General features: G+C 37.2%; 1 protein-coding gene across 2 annotated transcripts in view; it reads right to left on the bottom strand.

The window, feature by feature from the left end:
• Window positions 1–22513, bottom strand: part of SLC25A21 (solute carrier family 25 member 21) — a 476684-nt gene that overhangs the window by 23806 nt on the left and 430365 nt on the right. For both annotated transcript variants that reach the window (XM_090270126.1, XM_090270125.1), the window contains exon 7: window positions 17684–17848. In XM_090270126.1, the coding sequence (XP_090126252.1) occupies window positions 17684–17848 (165 nt within the window). The remainder of the gene's footprint in view (window positions 1–17683; window positions 17849–22513) is intronic.

The following is a 22513-nucleotide window of genomic DNA, read 5'->3' as shown; positions in this document are numbered from 1 at the left end:
AAAGTGGTGAAAGTGGGCACCTTTGTCTTGTTCTTGATCTTAGGAAGAAAGCTTTCAGTTTTTGCCCATTGAGTACAATGTTGGCTGTAGGTTTCTTGTATATGGCCTTTATTATGTTGAGGTATGCTTCCTCTATCCCCATTTTACTGACCCTTTTTATCATAAATAGGTGCTATACTTTATCAAATGCCTTTTCAGCATCTATTGATATGATCATGTGATTTTTATCTTTCATTTTGTTTATGTGGTGTATAACGTTTATTGACTTGCAAATATTATACCATCCTTACATTCCTGGGATGAATCCCACTTGATGGTGATATATGATCTTTTTAATATATTGCTGGATCTGGTTTCCTAATATTTTGTGGAGATTTTTAGCATCTATGTTCATCAGTGATATTGGCCTGTAGTTTTCTTTCTTTTTTGTGTCTTGACCTGGTTTTGGAATTAGGATAATACTGGTCTCATAGAAAGAGTTTGGGAGTCTTCCCTCTTCTTGGAGCTTTTGGAATAGTTTGAGAAGGATAGGAGGTAGTTCTTCCCCAACTGTTTTGTAAAAATTGCCTGTGAAGCCATCCAGTCCAGGTCTTTTGTGTGCTGGGAGTTTTTTTGATTACTGCTTCAATTTCACTAGTTGTTATTGGTCTATTCAGGCTTTCTGCTTCCACTTAATTCAGTTAAGGAAGATTATATGTTTCTATAAATTTGTCCATTTTGCTCATGTTGTCAAATTTCTTGGCACATAGTTGTTCATAGTAATTTCTTACAATCCTTTGTATTTCTGAAGTATTAGTTGTAATTTCTCCTCTTTCATTTCTGATTTTATTTATTTGAGTCGTTTCTCTTTTTTTCTTGATGAGTCTAGTTAAAGATTTGTTGATCTTTTCAAAGAAACAGCTCTTAGATTTATTGATCCTTTAAATTGTTCTTTTAGTTTCTATGTCATTTAATTCTGCTCTGATATTGATTATTTCCTTTCTTTACTTTCTCTGGGCTTTGTTTGTTGTTGTTCCTCTAGTTCTTGTAGATGTAGGGTTAGGTTCTTTATTTGAGATTTTTCTATGTTTTTAAGGTAGGACTGTATTAAACTTCCCTCTCAGGACTGCCTTTGCTGTGTCCCATAGGTTTTGGGTTGCTGTTGTTCATTTTCATTTCTTTCCAGAACTTTTTGATTTCTTCCTTCATCTCATTGTTAACCCACTCATTGTTTAATAGCGTGTTATTCAGTCTCCATGAATTTGAATGTTCTTGAGTTTCTTCCTTGAGTTTGGTTTTTAGTTTCAAGCCATTGTGATCCAAGTAGATGCTTGATATGATTTCAGTTTTCTTGAATTTGCTGAAGCTTGTTTTGTGTCTTACTATGTGGTCTGCCTTTGAAAATGTTGCATGTGCATTTGAAAATAATGTATATTTTGTTTCTTTGTGGTAAAAGGTTCTATATATATCAATTAAGTCCATTTGATCTAGAGTGACATTCAATGCCATAATATCCTTGTTGATTTTTTGTTTGGAAGATCTATCCGTTTTTGACGATGGGGTGTTAAAATCCCCTACTATGAGTGTTTTGCTGTTAATATCTTTCTTGAAGTCTCCAAGATTTTCCTTATATATTTGGGTGCTCCTATGTTGGGTGCATATGTGTTTACACAGGTTATATCTTTTGATGGCTTATTCCCTTAAGTATTTTGCTGTGTCCTTCTTTGCCTCTTTTTATGGCCTTTGTTTTCAAATCTATTTTGCCTGATATAAGTATTGCTACCCCAGCTTTTTTTTCATGCCCATTTGCTTGGGATATTTTTTTCCATCCCTTCACTTTCAGTCTGTGTAGATCTTTTGTTCTGAGGTGGGTCTCTTGTAGACAGCATATACGCGGGTCATGTTTTCTTATCCATTTACCTACTCTATATCTTTAGATTGGAGCATTTAGTCCATTTACATTTAAGGTTAATATTGATAGGTACTTATTCATTGCTATTATTTCCCTCTGTACCTGTGTTCCTCTCTCTCTGTGTCCCTTTCTCTCTCTTTTCATCTTTTTAAAGCAGTCACTTTAGCATCTCTTGCAATGCTGGTTTGGTGAAGATGTACTCTTTTAGCCATTCTTTTTTGTCTAGGGAACTCCTTATTTCACCTTGCGTTTTAAATGAGAGCCTTGCTCAGTAGAATAGACTTGGTTGCAGGCCTTTGCTGCCCATTATTTGGAATATTACTTGTCATTCCCTTCTGGTTTGTAGTGTTTCTGTTGAGTAATCAGCTGATAGCCTTATTGAAGCTCCCTTGTATGTTACTAGCTGTTCCTCTCTTGCTGCCTTACGGGTCTCTCTTTGTCTTTATAATTTGCCATTTTAATTAGATGTGTCTTGGAGTGCGCCTCTTTGGGTTCATCTTGATTAGGATCCTCTGTGCTTCCTGGATTTGCATGACTTTTTCTCTCATCAGGTTAGTGAAGTTTTCTACCCCTTGTTCCTTTTCTTCTCCTCCTGGTATCCCTATGTACATATCCATGTATTACATCAGTTAATTTTTATAATCTTTGAGGTAAGAACTATTATTATTATTATTCCTGTTTTACAGATGAGTGTACTTAACTGAAATGTTAAGTACAAGGAGGAACTTCTGTTACAGTCAACTGAACTCAAGACTCTGCCTTAGGGCACAGTTTTTCTACTGATACTTCTAGAAGTCAGTGGGTGGGCTGGTGCAGGAGATATCCAAGAACCTCCTGAAATTATAAGCAATGTGTATATGGGCTTTTCTAGAGAGAGTGTCCATAGATTTTATCTGTCTCATAAAATTTATAAGCAACTTAATGAAACCATTTCCCCTACCAATAAATTTAAAAAGTAAGTAAGTGGCAGGGTTGAAAATATGGGGTCTGAAAGTACGATACCTTCAGTTTCACAGGGGTTATCAGACAATTAACTTTAGTAGAAAGATTTCTGCACATGTTCTGCTCTGGAGTCAGACTGCTTATACTTCAACTATATCTATTATCTCAGTGGTTCTCACAGTGTGGTCTCCAAAACACCACTGTCAGTATCATGTGTGAACTCATTAGAAATGAAAATTGGGGTTCTACCCCAGGCCTACTGAATCAAAAACTCTGGAAGTAAAGGCCAGCAATCTGTGTAAACTGTCTTCCAAATTATTCTGATGGGTACTAAAGTCTGAGAACCTCTGCTTAACTGATATTATAGTCCATCTCTTTGGATCTTTGGGCTCAATAAGTGATGCCCTAAGTGGCTTTGGATGTGCTGTGAAACATTTCAAAGATTTCTTTGATGGAAGCAGGGCTTTGTTTCTTTAAGGCTAGAAAACTAAAGGTAATGCTATTAACTGTTTAAACTCTCCTATCCCCACCTCAGTGCAAAGCAAGAAAATCACATGTGAGGTTGTTGGTCCTCAGTGATACTTATCATATGGTCCAAATGGGTCATTCTATAACTGGCTATCAGTAAGTCACTCCAGCATTACTGTCAATAACTACAACAACAAATAAAAAAATAATAGCAAAATAATAGAAGCAATAAAATAACTACATGTAATGATATTTGTATTATTTTCATACTTTGCATTATGAGAAATAATGGTACTATTAATAATAATTACTTATTACAAGATATATTACATGCAAAAATATACAAAACATATATATTAAGAACCTTATGAATCAGGTATGTAACACCATTGTACAGACAAAGAAATGAAACTTAAAGAGGTAAGTCAGTTGTCCGAGATCATACTAGTTATAGAAGTAGAGTCTGAATATGACCTCAGGTTTTTCTGACTCCTAATCATATGTACTTAATCATTACATCATCTGCTTCTCATCTGTAATTCATTTGTTGTGTATTCATCCAATAGATATTAATTGGATCCTACACTGGGTGCTAGAGTTGAGTGTGAAGGTAAGTAGTCCAGAGAGGGGGTGGAACTGGGTGTATAATCAAATATCACACTATGGTATATTGAATACTAAAGTGGAATAATGAACAAAGTGCAGGGGGAATCATGAGGTAGAGAAAAAAGTTACTCCTAGGCTTTCACTGTCAATGTCCTATGAGAAAGCACCTAGTTTCTGCTCTTTAAAAACTTAGTGACTTGTTGGGTGCTTAGGAAGTCAACAGTACACATTTCATTATTGCAAATCACCATGCCTTGGCTGGCCCTTTGGCTTGAGAATCACATTACCTAGAATGTCATTTTCCTTTTCCATTAGTTTATTTTAAAAACTGGAAAAAGATGATGATGTTGATAATGTTGACACCCTCATTATGTGCCAGGTGCTGTGGTAAGTACTTTCTGTATGTTGAAGACTCACAACATCCCTAAGCAGATGAGCTTATATCCCCTACCTTCAAGGGGATATAATTTTGAATTAGTCAAGAGAGAGCCAAGATTCTATTATTTAGAAGTGAAGAAGCCAAACTATTGAGGATCCCTGAGACTGTCAGGTATCAACCAGTAGAATTAGAGAAATATATTTTCCCCTTAGGACTGTAGTCTAATTCAGCATCCAAGGAGATCACCTCTCAGTCCAAGTGGTAGAAAATAAAATCCTAGAGTCACAAGGTTAGAAGTGAACTCAGAATGTCACCTAATCTACAGAGTGCCATCAGCAAGATGGCAGAGTAAGAAGCCTTGGACCCTCTTTCCTCCCACAAATACACTGATTCAGTAACAATTCATGAATAAATTTTCTGTGTGAGAAATCTAAAAATTAGTTGAAAGTTTCCTGCATCATGGGTGAACACAAAACTAGACTTGTGGAAGCCAGTAGGGAGATTGCAGAGTTCCTACCCCTAGTGTAGTGCCATACAATTGGGAAGACTTCCCAGCTCCCAGCCTCTTCCAGGGGATGGAAGAATTGGTTTGCTTCCATATTGTCAGGCTTGGAGCTCTGATGGGTTCAGCACAGTCTAGCCACCTGAGGGAGAATAGAGATGGTGACATGGGCTGGTAGATTCCATACAGCCTTCTTACTGCTCAACACAGAGTAAGCAGATGAAAAAGCCCAGTTCTCACCTTCCCCTTTGGGAGCCAATGAATTGATCTGTGCACCCAACACCCCAACTTCTCTGGGGTTTCCAAAAAGACTGGCATTTATATTTACATTTTTGGAGTCCTGATGAGTCCATTGCAGTCTAGCCATCTGGGGGAAGAACTGAGATGCATGTTTGGACTGGCAGATATCATAGCTCTCTCCACTTACTCAGCACAGAGTGAGCAGACAAAAACAACACCCTCCTGCTTCTCTCTGGGGAGGGAAAGAATTGGTACAGGCCTCCAGAATCCTGTAGTCTGACTGAATAGTGTGGGTCTTTTCTTGTATGAGGCCAGTCCATGAGGATGGAGAAAGGTGCCTGCCTTTTGTAATGCACATATTTGAAGACAGAAAGTCACATAAGACCAAGAATAGCCAAATCAATCCTGAGAAAGAATATCTCCAGTATGGAGATATTACACTTCCTGATTTCAAAATATTTTATAAAGCCACAGTAATCAAAACAGTATGGTACTGGCATAAAGACAGATATATAGATCAATGCAACAGAATAGTAAGCCCAAAAATAAATTCAAGCACATATGGTCAACTAATCTTCAACAAGGGTACCAAGAATACAAAATGGGGAAAGAAGAATCTTCCACAAATGGTGCTGGAAAAACTGAATATCCACATGCAAAAGAATGACATTGAACCCTCATCTTACACCATACATAAAAATCAATTAAAAATGGTCCAATACTTACATGTGAGACCTGAAATTATAAAACTTATGGAAGAAAATGTATGGGAAAATTTTCATGAGATTGGTCTTGGCAATGATTTCATGAATATGACAGCAAAACACAGGCAACAAAAACAAAAATAGACAAGCTTCTGAATAGCAAAACAAACAAAAGAGTAAAAAGGTAACCTGTGGAATGGGAAAAAAATACTTGCACACCATATATCTGATAGGGTATTAATATATAAAATATATAAGGAACTCATACAACTCAATACCAAGAAAACAAATAACATGATTTAAAAATGGGCAAGGGCTGGAATATTTATTTCTCCAAAGAAGACATATAAATGGCCAACATGTATTTGAAAAAATGCTCAACATTACTAATCACATGGGAAATGTAAATCAAACCACAATGAAATATCACTTATCTCTCTCAGAATGGCTATTATTAAAAAACAAAAGACAACAAGTCTTGGCAAGGATATGGAGAAATTGGAACCCTGTATACTGTTGGTTGGAATGGAAAATGATGTAGCCTCTATGGAAAACAGTATGAGGGTTTCTCAAAAATTAAAAACAGAACTATTATATGATCTGGCAATCCCACTTCTGGGTATTTATCCAAAAGAATTGAAATCAGGATCTCAAAAAGATATCAGCAACTCCTATGTTCATTGCAGCACTATTCGCAATATCCAAGATATGGAAATAACCTAAATGATAAAGCAAATGTGGTATATGCATACAATGGAATACTATTCACTTTTAAAATGAAGAAAATTCTGCAACATGTGACAACATGGATGAACCTTGAGGATACTACATTAGGTTAAACAAGCAAGTCACAAAAAGACAAATCCTGCATAATTCCACTTATATGAGGTACCTACAATAGTCAAATTCAGAGAGTCAAAGAGTGGAATAGGGTGCCAGGGCTTGGGAAGGGGGAAATAGGGAGTTAGTTGTAATCAGTTGGCATGTAGATTCATCTAAGCAAGATGAGTAAGCTCTAGTGACCCTGTCCCAATAGTCAACAATAATGTACACTTAATAATTTGTTGAAAGCAGATCTCATGTTACGTGTGTTACTATAATAAAATAGAAGAATTTTAAAAATTGATGGAAAAAGAATGTCATGTAGCCCAAGTAAAATATTTAGGACGGATCATATCTTAATTATGTAAATGGATATTATTGTTGATGAAAAAACTATATTTATTAAATTTTCCAACTTACTACCATAATTTACTCCAACTGTCATCAATCAAAAAACTTTCTTTGTTCTTAACCCACATTCCTCATGCATAAGGATAAACTATTTTACTCTAATTTTTTTGCTCAATTGCAAAGGCAATCAAGTGCACCATTCTTGATGTAATCAATTATGACTTAAAAACCATTATTAAAATAACCTTTAATTCCTCATGCTTAAAAATCATAGCTGCTTTTAAATATTTATTATAAGAAGTATGTGTTATTTCCTCATCTACAGATGTTTTGTTATTTTCTTTCTTTTTTCTTGAAAGATTTTATTTACTTTTTAGAGAGAAGGAAAGGGAGGGAGAAAAAGACAGAGAGAAACATAGATCTGTAAGAGAAAGATGGATCAGTTGCCTTTTGCATGCCCCCAACTGGGGACCTGGCCTGCAACCCAGGCACGTGCCCTGACCAGGAATCTAATGGTGACCTTTTGGTTTGCAGGTCAGCACTCAATTCACTGAGCCACACCAGCCAAGGCTTTTATTTTCTTCTAAATATTATCCATTTTTTTTTCTCATAAAATATAACTAAACTAGAACTGAGTAGCCTGAGATGTTAATGAATATTACATGCATTACTAGCAATACAAAATCCATTATTCACAGTTCAAAAATATTGATTACTTCCCTGCAAACATTTTAAGGCTGAGTTTACAACTTCATTTTACAAATGAGAAAACTGAGACAGAGAGAAGACATAACTTGCCAAAAAGATTTGGCTAACTGATAAATACCAGAATTGGGAATTAATAGAATTCTCTGGCTGTTTCCCACATTGTGATCTTTTTATGAATGCAGAGCTAAAGAGATGTATTTACCAGCCCCTCTTCAGGATGCTCAATGGGATTCTCTGACAGGACATATTATTCAAGACTCCCCAAATCTTAACAAGAGACACCAGTAAGCGATCCTAAAACATTGGTAGCCATGATGTTCCACAACTTCTAAAATTCAATGCAGTACATATTTGTAACTAATTTAACCATCTAATCCAACTATATATATGCCAAATAGCTAAAGACAGCATCAGTAATTTAAGACAGTGGCACTTAAGGAGTTAATATACAGAGAGTAAATTGTCTTGATCCAAAAAAGCATATGCCTTCCTTTTTACCTTCCCTGGCATGGGCTTTGATTTCTTGCTTAGTGACTGGCCAGCTGGCTGCTAGCTAGATAAACAGAGAACATTTGCCCATCTTACAGGCCTTTGTGATTAGGGTCTGGCATCTTTAAGAAGACATTCCATACAGAGAAATGCCAGAAGGAGGGGGTTAAGGAAGATGGGAGAAGTAGGAATTGTTAGCTAGTGATGACCAGGGATGTGAAGGAGATGGGCCAGGAAGCCTGATGTTCCCTGTAAGGCCAGATTGAGCAGAGTTCACTTAAAGGAGCTCAGCATGAATATGTACATTAACATAAAGTATTTGAATCTTTCTACCTCATGTCAGCCCAAATCACATTTCCCCTGCTCTCTGCAATTCACTCACCCTTTAATTCTTCCTGGTATCACACCAAACCTGAGATCCTCTCTGTTAGCTTTAAGTCATTTTTACGGAGTTCTGAAAGACTGTACTTGAAGTCAATAAACACTGGTAACACAGACAACCTTATTATGAGAATACAGAGAGAAATGCTCTCTGTTTGGGATTGGTCTTGGATGATCCTAGAGTAGATTTAATGTTGCTTGTCAAAAGTTGCTAAAATAGATGTGCCATTTGAAGAACTAAAATTATCATTCAGAAGTGATGGAGAGTCATTGCCATAAAATGCTTTGGATAAGAAAATTAAAGACAATATGTTGGTCTTACAAGGAGTCACACGATTTTCAGGGTATCACAAAACATGTCTTGGTAGAACTCTTTTATTCTTCTTCTTTGTCCATGAGTGCATGAGTAAATTATTTGATGATTAGAATATCATGACCATAACAGGGTGGTTCAAAAATAGTTGAACATTTTAATAAATCTATTACTCAGTAATTAGATTATATACAAACATGTGACCAAAATTAATTTTAACAGACTTTATCACAATTATTTCCACAATATTACAAATGGTCAGTTTGTGCCAACAGAACACATCAATTCTACACTTAAATTCATTCCATCCCCTTCATAGTACATCACAATCAATAGTTAGGGATGGTTATGATGCAGCCCTTCATTTCCTCCAGGCTGTAAGCAAGAGATGCTATAAACACGAAGTTTGTGGTATATGAAGAACCTGCAAAAAACCCATTCTAGTAATACACTTTTGAAAGTTTGATTTCCTTTTTGAATCACCTTTGATTTCATAAAATCACCTGAAAAATTCCCTCATATTATTCTGATTAATAAGACATTGAATTAATGAAGCATTGAATGGCGGTTGGAGGGGAGTATATAGCTGGAGAACCTCATCTGGCTAAACAAAAGAGTGCTGTGACAGATGCATCCATATGGCAGCCTGGATGAAGATGTGGAAGGCCTGCTCCTTGGCTCTGCTGATGACACCAGCTGGGAGGGGAAGCTAGAATGATAGATGAGGGACTCAGCACCAACTAAAAATTCTCATCACAGGCTCCAGCACTGGACTGGTGCCACAGGATTAAATTTAATCATAATGAATACAAACTGCACAAGTTCAAGATGAGAGAATCTTGACTTGACTGCTGTTCATGTGATCTGGGATTTTAATTGACCATAAAGATTTATACGTGCCAACATCTTGATATAAAAGCAACACTCATTTTACCCCTCCTCCAAGACCCTGACAAATCCCCCAAGAATTCACCTCTGTCCAGTCTTTGGCTGCATTAAGAAAAAGGGTATGGAAGGGCCGATCCAAGTGTACTCTCAATTGATCAACTTACCACATAGTATTAGGTTTAGTTTTAACACTGACATTGACAAATCTGATGCATTTATACTGGGAGAGATGGACCGCACAAAGAACTAGAAATCATATCACTTTTGAAGAGGAGCTGAGAAACTGTGAATATATTCTGAAGAAGGAAAGACTCAGAGGCTCACATATCCATACAGTTAAATAATTATAATACAATGATTAAGAGCATGGACTCTGGCATCAAATTGCCTGGGTTCAAACTCTGACAGGATCTGTTGGAGAGGGGCACCAAACTCTTGATGCTCTTTGTGAGAGCTCCTTCAAAGCCTCTTAAAGGGCTAGGCCATGCCACATTCATATTTACACACACACACACACACACACACACACACACACGCGGCTGTTACAATCACAGGTGTTTAATAAATTCTTTAGCTCTCTCTTATAAAGACATGCTACACAAAGAATCAAGGTCTCAGAAGCAATTACAAAAGACGTAAATACACACACTGGTTAAGTACTTGGTAACAACCACAAAGCAAATATTACCCACTGATCACTGTCTGCCTCACAGCCATCATGAAAATGATGTGGTATGTTGAAATCATAGTTGTCTGTTGGTAACTGAACAAGGAGGCAGCATGAGTGAAAGTGAACTGCTTTCTTTTTAAAAGAAGAAATCTGCATTTTAGATATAAGTTTTAGTGGGTCCAAGTCAAGTAGGAGTTGAGTCAACACTTAGTATACAGCTTTCTTTTTCTCTAATCTTGGTTCTCTTTTGGTTTTTGTTCATAAACTTTGACAAAAGCATTTTCTCCCTGATGTCATGATATCATGCTGTTTGTCTCCCAAGAAAATACTTGCTTTTGAAGCTTAAGGAAAAAATGCATTTGTTTCCATTTCACGGCTATCAGAAGAATCTATTAGTGTTTGTTTTTTCTACATGTGAGATAATTTGGGGAAATGCTAGCTCCTCACTCCACAGAAGGTCACCAACTAAAATGCGATGGTTTAATTGATAAGCATTTTTTAAGGAATGTGGAGTATTCCCAAGATCCTATCCTTGCGGGGCTCTCGGCTTTGGAATGAAATCAAAGTCTTGTTAAAAGCTCAGCATCTAAATGCAGCCATTCAAAAAATAGCCATGAAATTCCACCACCCCCCAAAAACGATCTGTTCTTTAAAGTGTTGTGAAATGTAAAATAATTTTAAAGGTCTTACCCTCTTAGTTCAAATTATAAAATACATACAATGTCAAAATGGATTGGGTTGAAGCATAACAATTATCACTTGATTATTTATTTTATCACACACACATACTCACTCACAACTCTTCTGTGCCTCCTATCAATGTTATATATTGTATGTATATTTATTTATTTACAGGGGTAGATAACACCTTCTGAGAGTCAACTATATCACTGAGTACTGTCATATAAAATGCAAGAAAGTATTACTATACTTCCTTGGGAACCCAGAGCGTTTTTCTGCTTTTGTGCTTTATCTATTCCCTGCCTCAATAAAGGCACTGACCTTCAGGAAAACTAACAAACTGGGTTCCCAAAACAAAATCCTAAAAGTTGAGAAGTCAGGGCAAAGACACACTGAGATGCTCTGATATGGAGGTAGACAGATGATCAAGAAGTCTTTGAACCAAGTTACTTCATGAGATTCTACTTCTAGACTTCTATAAATGAAACTTTCCCATGCCCACTTATGTAATATGTTTGTTCAACATGACCCTTCAATTATATTCATTAAAGGGGAGTCAACTCCATTACTATTACTTGCCTAAAACATTCTGGCCCAGTCACCCTTTGCAGCCTCCACTGCCTCTTTTTCCCCATGGTTCATCATACACCAGCTACTTTCATCCTTATCTTCTCCCAGCTTCCCCAAGCCTCTTTCTGCTCCAGGAGTATCACATCTGTTCATCCTCTTCATCTAGGTCTGTCTAATCCTCATCCTTGAGCCCCAGCTTAAACAGTGCCCAGCCCCGCATGGGTTTAGATTGGATCCTTGGTTATAAATTCCCACAGCTTGATTGCTGTCCTTCATGGCACTTGACATGATGGTCATGAGTTAGTTCCCTGTGTAATGACCTGTTTATCATCTCTCTCCTCTACTAGAATGTGAACGCCATTAGGGCAGGAGCAGTGCTGACACTTAGTGAGTTGGTGCCTGATACGTGGTAGATGTGCCATGAAGCGATGAATACTTTTGGAATGAATGAATAGACGGAACCCCCTGAGAATCTAAAGCTACTTGCACCTCATTTCCATCCACGTGGGTGGTGCCTGACTGGAGAATTTTGGCCTGAAATTTATTTAAGAAAGTGTCTGAACTCCTGCCTCCCTTCTCTCTGCCCTCCCCGTATCCTTCCTTCCAAGCACACACACCCCAGGGAGTCTGTAGAAACTGCCAATGAAGGACACTGCTTTTTACTGCAGAATCTTGACACATATCCTGAAATTTCATAGATAACATATATTTGTAGTTTTAGCCCACTGGTCACCAGAAAGGAGAGCTGTTCTTAACGAAAAGTTTAATGTTCTCGCCCTTCCCATTACCAGATGATTGGTAAGACAGATGATTCAGTAAGAGAGAATCAGAAAAATAAATGGTCATAAATTAAAAGCTACTATGCTCTAATTCTACTGCGGTTCTTCTTTTCAAAATACAAGTGGCTCTGTCTACAATCTCCACTTGAACCCAACAGTGTATTTTTTGTACAGCTTAGTGCTCACCTTAGGGAAGGATATAGCTCTAAATTATGAAACTAACACATTTCCACATTTCTTCTTATAAACTGAAGTGGGTCTGGCACCACCCTCAGGCTTTCTACAGAATTTACAGAACAACAACAACAAAAACCATTAAAAAGAAAAAGAAAAAGAAAAACATTTGTATTTCTAAAAGGCAATCTTTAATAGATATTACCTCAGGAGAAAATAAAATATGTTTGACTTAATGCTCTCCAGTAAAATGACCACAGGACAGGTCTAAATGCTTTATTAAGTAAGAAATATTGAACATGTGAAAAAATGTCCTCTCTTAGACTATTTCTAGTCCACACATGCAATTTACATCATGGCAAACTGTAACACGAAAACATCTATTGCTTCAGCAAAATAACCTATAAGCATGCTTCATTAGGATGCAGACTAAAAGCACAGTTCATACTGTTAACAGTCATGAGCTTTAGATAGTGATTTCTACTACTACTATTATTTTACTTATGGAAACATGAAAAGCAGTAAATATGGAACTAGAGGACAAACTTGTTATAGACATGCAACATTTTAACCTTATGATTCTCATTTGTGTGTCAACATCACAAATATTATGCTCTAAATATCCCCAACTTGGAAGGAAAATGAAGGAAATTGTTTTTTGGGATAAAATCTTACTCCCATGAATATTTGAAAAATATGTCAGCATTTAAGTCAATCGATATCTGTTTCTACTGGGCTTTACTTTGAGAAGCGATGGCCTCTTTCTGGGGAAGAGGGATAATTTTTTATACTGACATTCCATTCCATTTATTGCAAGATGTAAATGATACCTCCATTCAATGAACTCCATGGCCAGTTAATATCCAAAGCAGTCTTTCTCATTGTAGCCACTTACTTATCATTCAGTAGGAACAGCTAGACCCTGAAAATGAACCTGAGAGAATATAACACAGGACACCATTTCAAGCTGTTACTTTCCAGGTTTTCCAGGACTGTGTCTTACCATTCTGTGCTTTTATGGATTATACAGTAAGGACTGAATGAGGCATAAGTGAAATTTGGTTATATTATCTGAATATTTTAATTAGTTCACTTATTTAAATGTTAGTAACCATTTTAAGAGAGAACTATGTGTGACAAAACACAAGGTAAAATGTAGCGTCCAAGCATTCCATGGTTCAGTGGGAAGAGTTTTGGCTTCCGGTTCTGTCCCACCCCTGGCTGTGTGACCTCAGATAAATGACTTTAGGAACTTTCAGTTCTGGGCTTTAACTTTCCATTTGGTTGCCTTATCTGAAAATGACAGTTATTGTAATGAGGATCAGGCAAAATAAGAGAGTCTACAAAAATTATTTTAATAGTATGAAGTGGCAGAGAAGGTCAAGATATTTCTGTGATAACTTGAAAAATGTATCTATGAGAGATCACTCACCTGAAGAGTTCAAGTTAAAAAACTTCAGGGGTGCATATCTGATCTGAGTTATCTAGGTTTACCGTTTTAAGTTCTTATTTTATCTCTGTAGACATAGCCCTAGAATTCAGTAAAATGTGAAAAAGTTAACAAGGTCCTCTATTTTATAAGATTCTATTTAAGATTTTCACTCATTTATTACATGCTTATTACAGAGGCTTCCAAAAGCTCAGAATGGTATAAAGAAAAATTATTCACCCTCTACTGCTGCTTGCTTTCTCCTTCCCCCATGTCCCCTCACATGCATGCACACATGCATACACATGCACACAGGTGCACACTCATGCACACAGGTGCACACATGCACACAGGTATGCGCACACAGGCACGCACACGCACTGACTCCCAAATTCCATTCCCAAGAGGTAATCTTTACAGACAGTTTCCTATAAAATCAAATACTTCAGAAATGGGACACGCTGCAAGACAATTTGTAGATTTAAAAAATATGTTAAATTAAAGAAAAATCTAGAATTATCCACTGCCATTCGGGGTCAGTGAAATCTCACATTCCCTTGGAACAACAAAATGACCAATTGCTGGGTGAGGGACCTGGAACAATAACCCCGTAAACAAACTATCCAAGCTTATGGCTAGAGCCGGCCTTCAGCAAAGATGGAATAAAGACTTCAATGAACACCACCTCCTTCTCATGGTTAACAACTTGATGACGTTCCTCAACATGTTTTAATGATTATCATACCTTCCTCTTAACAAAGGATTGATTTATTATGGTTTAAATTTAAAGAATACTGGTTTCCCAGTTTTGAATCAGGCTTAGATTACAGAACACATAAAATCAATGACTTTGTTCTAGGCAAGAAAAAACACAGTGTTCATTTAAGTGCAAAAGAAACAGTCCTGGGGAAAAATTCCTCATGCAGTTCTCTATGCTAACTATTTCCACCACCAGTTTTCAACCTCTGCTCCTCTGTCATTAGCACCGCCACAACGAACACTTCTATGGCACCTTAAAGTTCACAAACAACTTTACATACTGTTTATTTTAATCCTCAAAACAATGTTGTCAGGTATAAAGAACAATCTTAGCTTCTTAATTTGCAGATAAAGAGAAACGGAAGCTCAGAGCAGGGAAGTGATTGGCCCAAGAGCATTCATCCTGTAAAGGTATCCTCGCCCAGGCATACTGATGACTTCTAAGCGTCTGTATCTCCTACTCAGATCCCTCCTCTCCAGCTCCAGGAGCCACCATCCATACTCCACATCTGCACTTTGGAGTTCGTTCCAAATGTGGTTAAACTCAGTTTCCAGGCTAAGCTCATAACATTCTCCCATAAACTTTGTTCTCATTCAAAGGTTTTCTTTCTCAGTGACTGACAGCATTATGCTTTCAGTTGTTCAAGCCAAAAACCTAGGCATCCTCCCTAACCACCACCCCTGTTCTCAATATCATATCGATTTCATCACCACATCCTACAGATTTCACCTTCTGAAGATTTCCCAAATCTGTCCATTTCTTATTGTCTCCATCATGAACACTATGGTCCAATACCCAGCATCTCACATTGAAATCATTTCCGCGTTACACCCTGCTTTTCCCTCACCACCCTGACTCCATCCATTTTCCATCCAGCAGCGAGACTGATCAGCTAATTCCTCGGCTTAAAATCTTTTATTGGCATCCCAGTGCTCTTCAGACAAAGAACCCTTAGCATGACCTACAAGGGCCAGTAGGATCTCTTCTCTGTGAACTGGCAAGATCAACGAGCTCTTTCCAGAGTTTTAATATATAATGATGTCATTTAAAAATGAACATTTAAGCTTCTGTTTTTAAAAAATAATGCACAACATTTAATAAGCTAAGTTCATTGATTAATTGTAGTATGAAGTTTGCACTTGTGACTATTTTTGAGTAACAATGACCATATGTAAGTCTTATTGATCTTTTTGAATTTCTTTCTCAAATATAACCAAATTCATTATAACATATGCATTAATATACATGCACAAATTTATGTAATGAAATGTATAGGGTTGGGCAAAAGTGGGTTTATAGCTGTGAATATGAGAAACAGTTTATTCTTGTATGATTATTTATTAATTATTATATTATTTTCCATATGAACAACTGTACTTTTGCCCCGCCCAGTATAATACTTATGTAATATACATAAATAATTTATATAATTTATTTCATTGTATGTAAATTGTACTTGGCTCAAGGCTTTGGATAACTGGAGAAGGGGGGCCCAGACATTTCATCCATGGTGTATGGATTACCCATCTCAGGGTCTGAAAAACGATCAGCTTCCTGGGCATGTGACCTGTGACTGGGGCCTGCACTTAGAAGATCCCCACGCTTGGTGTGTTGCTCTACCTTTGCTGTCTTGAAATTCCTAGGTTTTGAACAAGGGGCCTTGCATTTTTGTTTTGCCCTCGGCCTTACATTGCTTAGCCCATTCCAGTCAAAAAGGATCTTCATGTGTTAAGAGTTGAAGTCTCTCATGTCATCCAGGACCCACGTGTTTACTGTACTCTATTTCTGTATTTGGAACTCAACAAGAGAAGAGCTCTGAAGATCACCAGAGTCAGAATTAGCAGCCAGTGGGAGGGTCCATATATACTGTGGTCAATTATAGATTTCAGACCAACAAAACATAAGCTTCTACTTAATAAATGAGATTTCTAAATACAGTGAAACCTGCTTAACAACTTGGGCTCGAGAGTGAGGTAATGCCAACAGGCAGTTAATGCAGAACATGCCTTGGATTCAGCTGCTTTCATACTTGAGATAAGTCCTGGTCTAGAATATGGGGAATAGCTGGGTTGAGGTAGGTATAAATAACTTGACTGAAGAGTCTGGCGACAGCCACATTAGAAATTTATTTATGACTTATAAAAAGTCCTTCAAAACTTTTGATTTAAGCAAAATGAAGAACTGAACCCCTGCAGGAAACTGCCTGCACGTGGAAATGCTTCCCTCACTGCTGCTTCCAGGACTGCAAGTCATCGCAGGCGAGCAACAGGATGGCGGGAAGAGTCTGTGCGAAAGGTCACAGATGCTCACTGTAAAGCACGTCCTGTGCTACTTTCATCTTCTAGAAATTGAAAGGCTGCTGTCGTCTGTAAGTTACCATTTAAACAATAATGATTATTAGTATTTTGCTTCAAAAGCAAATGATCCTAGGAGAGTTCGTTTTCTACTTGCCCTCATTGACTTAGGCCAATTAAAAAAATACTTCAGTAGGATTTAAATTTTAGGATGACAATTTTCCCCATGAGCTCAGAATTTATTTAGGATATAAAAATTTAAACTTTTTGAGAAAGTTATGTTTCTGAGATAAAAGTTAAGTAATTACATAGTTTCTAGAAATTCTCATTAGTGATAAATGGGAAGCACTCAGCTGTAATGGTATATTCAGGTATAATGTAATTGGGATCAGACTTGGGTTCAAGTCTCTGCTTTGCTATTTACTGTGTGACCCTGGGAAAATCACTCGACCTTTCCAAGCCTCACTTTCCAAATTCAAAACAGGGATAATAACACTGAATGAATAAAGTGGATGTAAGGATGAAATTACATAACTGATATGAGTGGTCAGCACAGTGACCAGGACATGATAAACACTACAAATGTAGTTATCATCATTGATAGAATTTTTCCTGTAGGATTTTAATCTATTACATAGTTACCTTATTGATAGGGATAATGTTCTTGACATTGTAGTAGAAGCCAAAATAAACCATGTTGAAAACTCCATGACGTCCCAAAGTTGCTGTAAATCCTTTGTTGAGGCCCTGGAATCCCAAGCCTTCCTTCTTAATGATGTGTCTTGCATAACTCATAGTGGATGGTTGCTGCAAGGGGAGAGGGACAAAGCCAGAAGGATCATTTGATCATCTTTGGGAAAGTGAAACAGAGTAAATTACTACTGAGCTACCCTTCAAGTCAGAATCATTAGGGACTTCTTTTTCTGAACAAGAACAATCAGGCCTAAATCCATGCTTTTAAAATTAGGAAACCCAAAAAGTAAATAAAATTGCATGTATAACAACGGCCTTAAAGGGAGGGTTGTTGGCAAAGAAAACCATCTTTGGTGGAATTAGTGAAACTAATGTCATGTAATAACTATCATCCCTTTCAACATGTTAATAGTTCTATCCAATTCTGGATCACCCACACTAATGGAGGGGATTAGCCATATGGATACACTAGTAATCTATAACTGTGTATATAATCTAAAAGGAATTTCTATCTGGTTGCTGAACTCAGCATATCTACCTTTCTAATTATGTTTTCTAAAGCAAATGTTACATTGCCTCAACAGTTTAAATTGGTGCTAGATTAGAAATCAGCCATGTCTCTCTAAAAATAAAAAAATAAATTCTTAAAAAAAATCTGGACTTGAATAAATAGCAGTTGATTGTAGAATTCTTTGAAAGGGTGGGCAATCAGTGTGTGTATTACTTGCTGTGATAAATGATAAGTCGATGGTGTTTGGGAGTACTGGGTTACTTTTAATTTCCTCCATTCCAGTCCTCTGATTGATTACCCAAGGCTGAAATACCTTGACGGCTGGAATCTAGTCTATTGCTACTTCTGGAACATACTAAAAAGCTCACTGTAGCTTGCCCTGAGGTTTCTAGTTCATTACTATACAATTACAACAAATTACATGGGTTTTTAGAAAAAGTTGTTTCCCTTTTTGGAGGTACAGGACAAAGGATATCTCTTCATGTTAACTTTTCAATAGTAAAGGGAGAGAAATATTCAGTATTTATTTATTTATTTTTCCCATAAGGCAAGTGGCTGGCATGACATTTGTTTGCTGTTTCGCAGGAGCAGGTTCCTGAAGCTGTCCTGGCAGTCTGATGTGCTTTCTGACTAATGTGTTTTCTTATCATGTGGAATTAAAGCTGCATCAGCAGAACAGAATAGAACAATTTCAATCAAGGCTTTTCATCTAACTTGTATTTATAGCTATGTCATTAACACGATACATTAAATGAGATTGTTTATATACTAAGTCCTATAGTGTTGCTCATGACTTTTTAAAACTAGCTACAATTCTACATTCAACTTCATCTTTTCATTTTAGAGGATTAATTATAATAAATTATATTAAGCTAAAGAAAACCCCTTTTTGTTACATGAAAAAAAAAAAACATGAGAACATATCTTAAAACAATAAAAGGCATTTCATACAGGAAAACCAAAAATTCTCAGAAGGTTACAGTACACTCTGTTTTACAAAATGGACCATTTTTGTTTGTGTTATAGCACATTGACTATTAACCCAACTTGTTTATTTTCATTTTCAAAATAGATGTGAGGATAAGTTGAACAGGAGTTCATTTCTGCTGGAGGAACTCTGGAACTGCTGAGCAAATTGCTAGGCACTGCTCTCTTGCTCTGAGGAAGGAGGCCCTGAGGGAGAGGAAAGGAGCTGGGGCAGCTTCCCTGGCTGTAGAAGGAACAGGGCAGGAGGGAGGCTGCCTGGGTCTAGACTCACTGACAGTGCTGCTCCCTTCATCTAGCCAAGCTTTCTCTCCATCCTCACTCAGTCTGAGCCTCGAGGTTCAGGAAGATAAGAACTCAGAGGCCATCTAGATTCTGGAGTAACAGAGGAACCAACAGCTTTGAATGAAAGTGTGGATAAACAGAGCTTTCTTTAGCTAAAAAAGAGCTGAAGATGTTTCTATTGTTTAAAAGTCTTAGTGTGCTAAATGACCAGAATAAAGAGAATTGGTGTTTTGGGTTCCTTTTGATATATTCAGAAGTAAGATTGCTGGGTCAAAAGGCAGATCCATTTTTTATTTTTTGAGGTATCTCCATACTGCTTTCCACAGTGGCTGCACCAGTCTGCATTCTCACCAACAGAGCAAAAGGGCTCCCCTTTCTCCACATCCTTACCAGCACTTGTTTGTTGATTTATTGATGATAGCCATTCTGACAGGTGTGAGGTGGTATCTCATTGTTCAAAAGAACATAAGCATCCCTATGTTCATTACAGCGTTATTTACAATCACCAAGATATGGAAGCAGTGCAAGTATCTATCAGTAGATGAATGGATAAAACAACAATGGGGCATTCACACAATGGAGTACTACTCGGTTGTGAAAAAGGAAATTTCACCCTTTGCAACAGTATGGATGGACCTAGAGAACATTATGCTAAGTGAAATAGGCCAGTCAGAGAAAGACAAATACCATATGATTTCACTCATATGTGGAATCCAATTGACAAACTAAACTAACAAACAAGATAGAGACTCATAGATAGAGAGCAGGCTGACAGCTAGTGGAGGAAAGGTGAGGGGGTGGAGGAATGGAGCAAAAAGGGAAAATGACTCATGGACAACAGTGTGGTGATTGTGGGGGGGAGGGGGTTATAAGGGGACTAAATGGTAATGGAAAAATACAATAAAGATTAAATAAAAAAAATTAGATAAAAAATACCCTCTGCCCCCCAAAAAGAATTAAAAGAGAAGACTACTACTAGATCTTGGTGAAGATGAACAAATATTAAAATAACATTTATAGATGGTCTCTTGTTTGTTTTTCACTGGCTTGGGTGTTAGGTAGGTACAAAGAAGTATAGCACATGGATTTTGAATTTAAGTGCCTTGCTGAGTTTAAACTCTAGTTATAAATCATTAAATAAATCAAAAAGTAGTATAGTAGCTAGAAATAAGGGGTTGGAGCTAGACAGACCTAGGTTTCAGTCTTACCAATAACACTTGCTAGCCTGGGCAATTATTTTATCCTCTAATTTATCCTCACTTTACTCATCTGTGAAATAGGATAATAATACAATTTTCTTAATCAGATTTTTGTGATAACTAAGTCAATGAACTTTGTCCTATGTAAGAATTCACTGAATACTAGCTGTTAATAACAACAGCGATTATGCTGATAAAAAGTAATTCTAATAATAAAATAACAGGTAATTATTTTTTAGTTGAAAGCAATGACAATCAAAAGGTGGAGACTGATTCAAGGTAGAGGAAGGACATAAATAACTAGCCTCTTCCTTTGCATTCCTTCTGACTATTCTTTCCCTGTCCCAGAGCCCTGGACCCTTGTGACACAGTCCAAAATAAATGCACCCAGAATGCAGATTATAGGTCTGCTTCCTCTGAGGCTCAACCAAATCCAACCCCTGGGCTAGAGATCTCCTTCCACAGAGGCTTGCCTCTTTGGAGCAGTAGGTCCTGTAAATTGGCTTCTTCCCCCTCTCTCAGTAAGAAGCATAGGTAGGAACTCTTGCTTGATAAGTTTATGAACTGTAGAAGCATGGCCACCCAGGAGCCAAGGTGGGAACGGAACAACATGCTAACTGGCCTCCACCTCGCACAGTTTACATCTTAGAGAGCACATTCATGTATGTTACCAGGTACCTGGAACACAGTACGTGCTCATCAAAATTATCCATTATGATAGATTCTTAGTACTTTATATATATCATCTTATTTAATCCTCTTAATGAGTGCATGAGACAGATATTATTATTATCCCCACATGACAGATGAGGAAACTAAGGTTCAGTAACTGGGCAAAGATGACAGAGTGAGTGGTAGTGTCAAGTGCAAACTGAGCACCCTCCCCAACTCCAAGTTTACACTTTTATACCCTGCATGGTTCTGCCATCCTAACATATATGATTGCTTCTCTCAAAACCCCTGTAAGGTGGGTGGCAGGTATATTGTCCTCATTTTGCAGGTGAAGAAACCAAGAATTGTTAAGTAATATTCCTAAAGTGAAAACACTGGTAAACTGGCTTAACCAGAATCCTGCTTCTAATCCAGTGCTGTTCACACATTCTGTGGATTCATTCTTGTTATACATATGCAGTAAGATTTTCAGAGTTTGATCATCGAACTCACACAGGAAACAGATACATAATGACACAAATATTTTTTTTCTGGCAATTTGGGGCCTTGAGATTAAGGAAAACCTGAACTCTAATTCCCATACAAATTAGAACTGTGCTTCTTGCTTCATTCAGCAACATTGTATCATACACATGTAAGCAAATATTTAATTAGAAAGGCAAAACATGACTTCCACTAGGATGCTTAAATATGAAAATATAGAATCTTTTTGACTAGACCTCTGTAAACACAAGGAATTTTACTAAACTTATTTGATTACTGGGCTTCCATTTCAAAACCAAATAGTGACTGATAAGCATCATCAGCAAAATGATTCCAATACTATCCAACCCAGCAGGTGACCCACAGTTCAGTTTCTTGCCAATGTTTAGATTCATTCCAATTTTCATACTTAGTTACCAACTGTGGGCCAAATGACATTCTAACTTTCCTAGATGTACCCTTTTTTGACTGCACCAGAGTTGCAAGCATGGAAGAATAGTGGATTGAAATGTGCCTTCCATGTTGGTTTATAGAAATCGCAAAGTTAAATATTCTTAACTTTGATTTCTGCTGTTGCCAACTGCTGATTCTGGGAACTCCCTGTTCTTTCGTGCCTCTTTTATTCAACATAAATTAGTGGCACCT

Source organism: Furipterus horrens, unplaced genomic scaffold, assembly GCF_987537825.1.
Source record: "Furipterus horrens unplaced genomic scaffold, mFurHor1.1.pri manual_scaffold_3, whole genome shotgun sequence".
Classification (NCBI taxonomy): domain Eukaryota; kingdom Metazoa; phylum Chordata; class Mammalia; order Chiroptera; family Furipteridae; genus Furipterus; species Furipterus horrens.
This window is presented reverse-complemented; position numbering and strand designations above follow the sequence as displayed.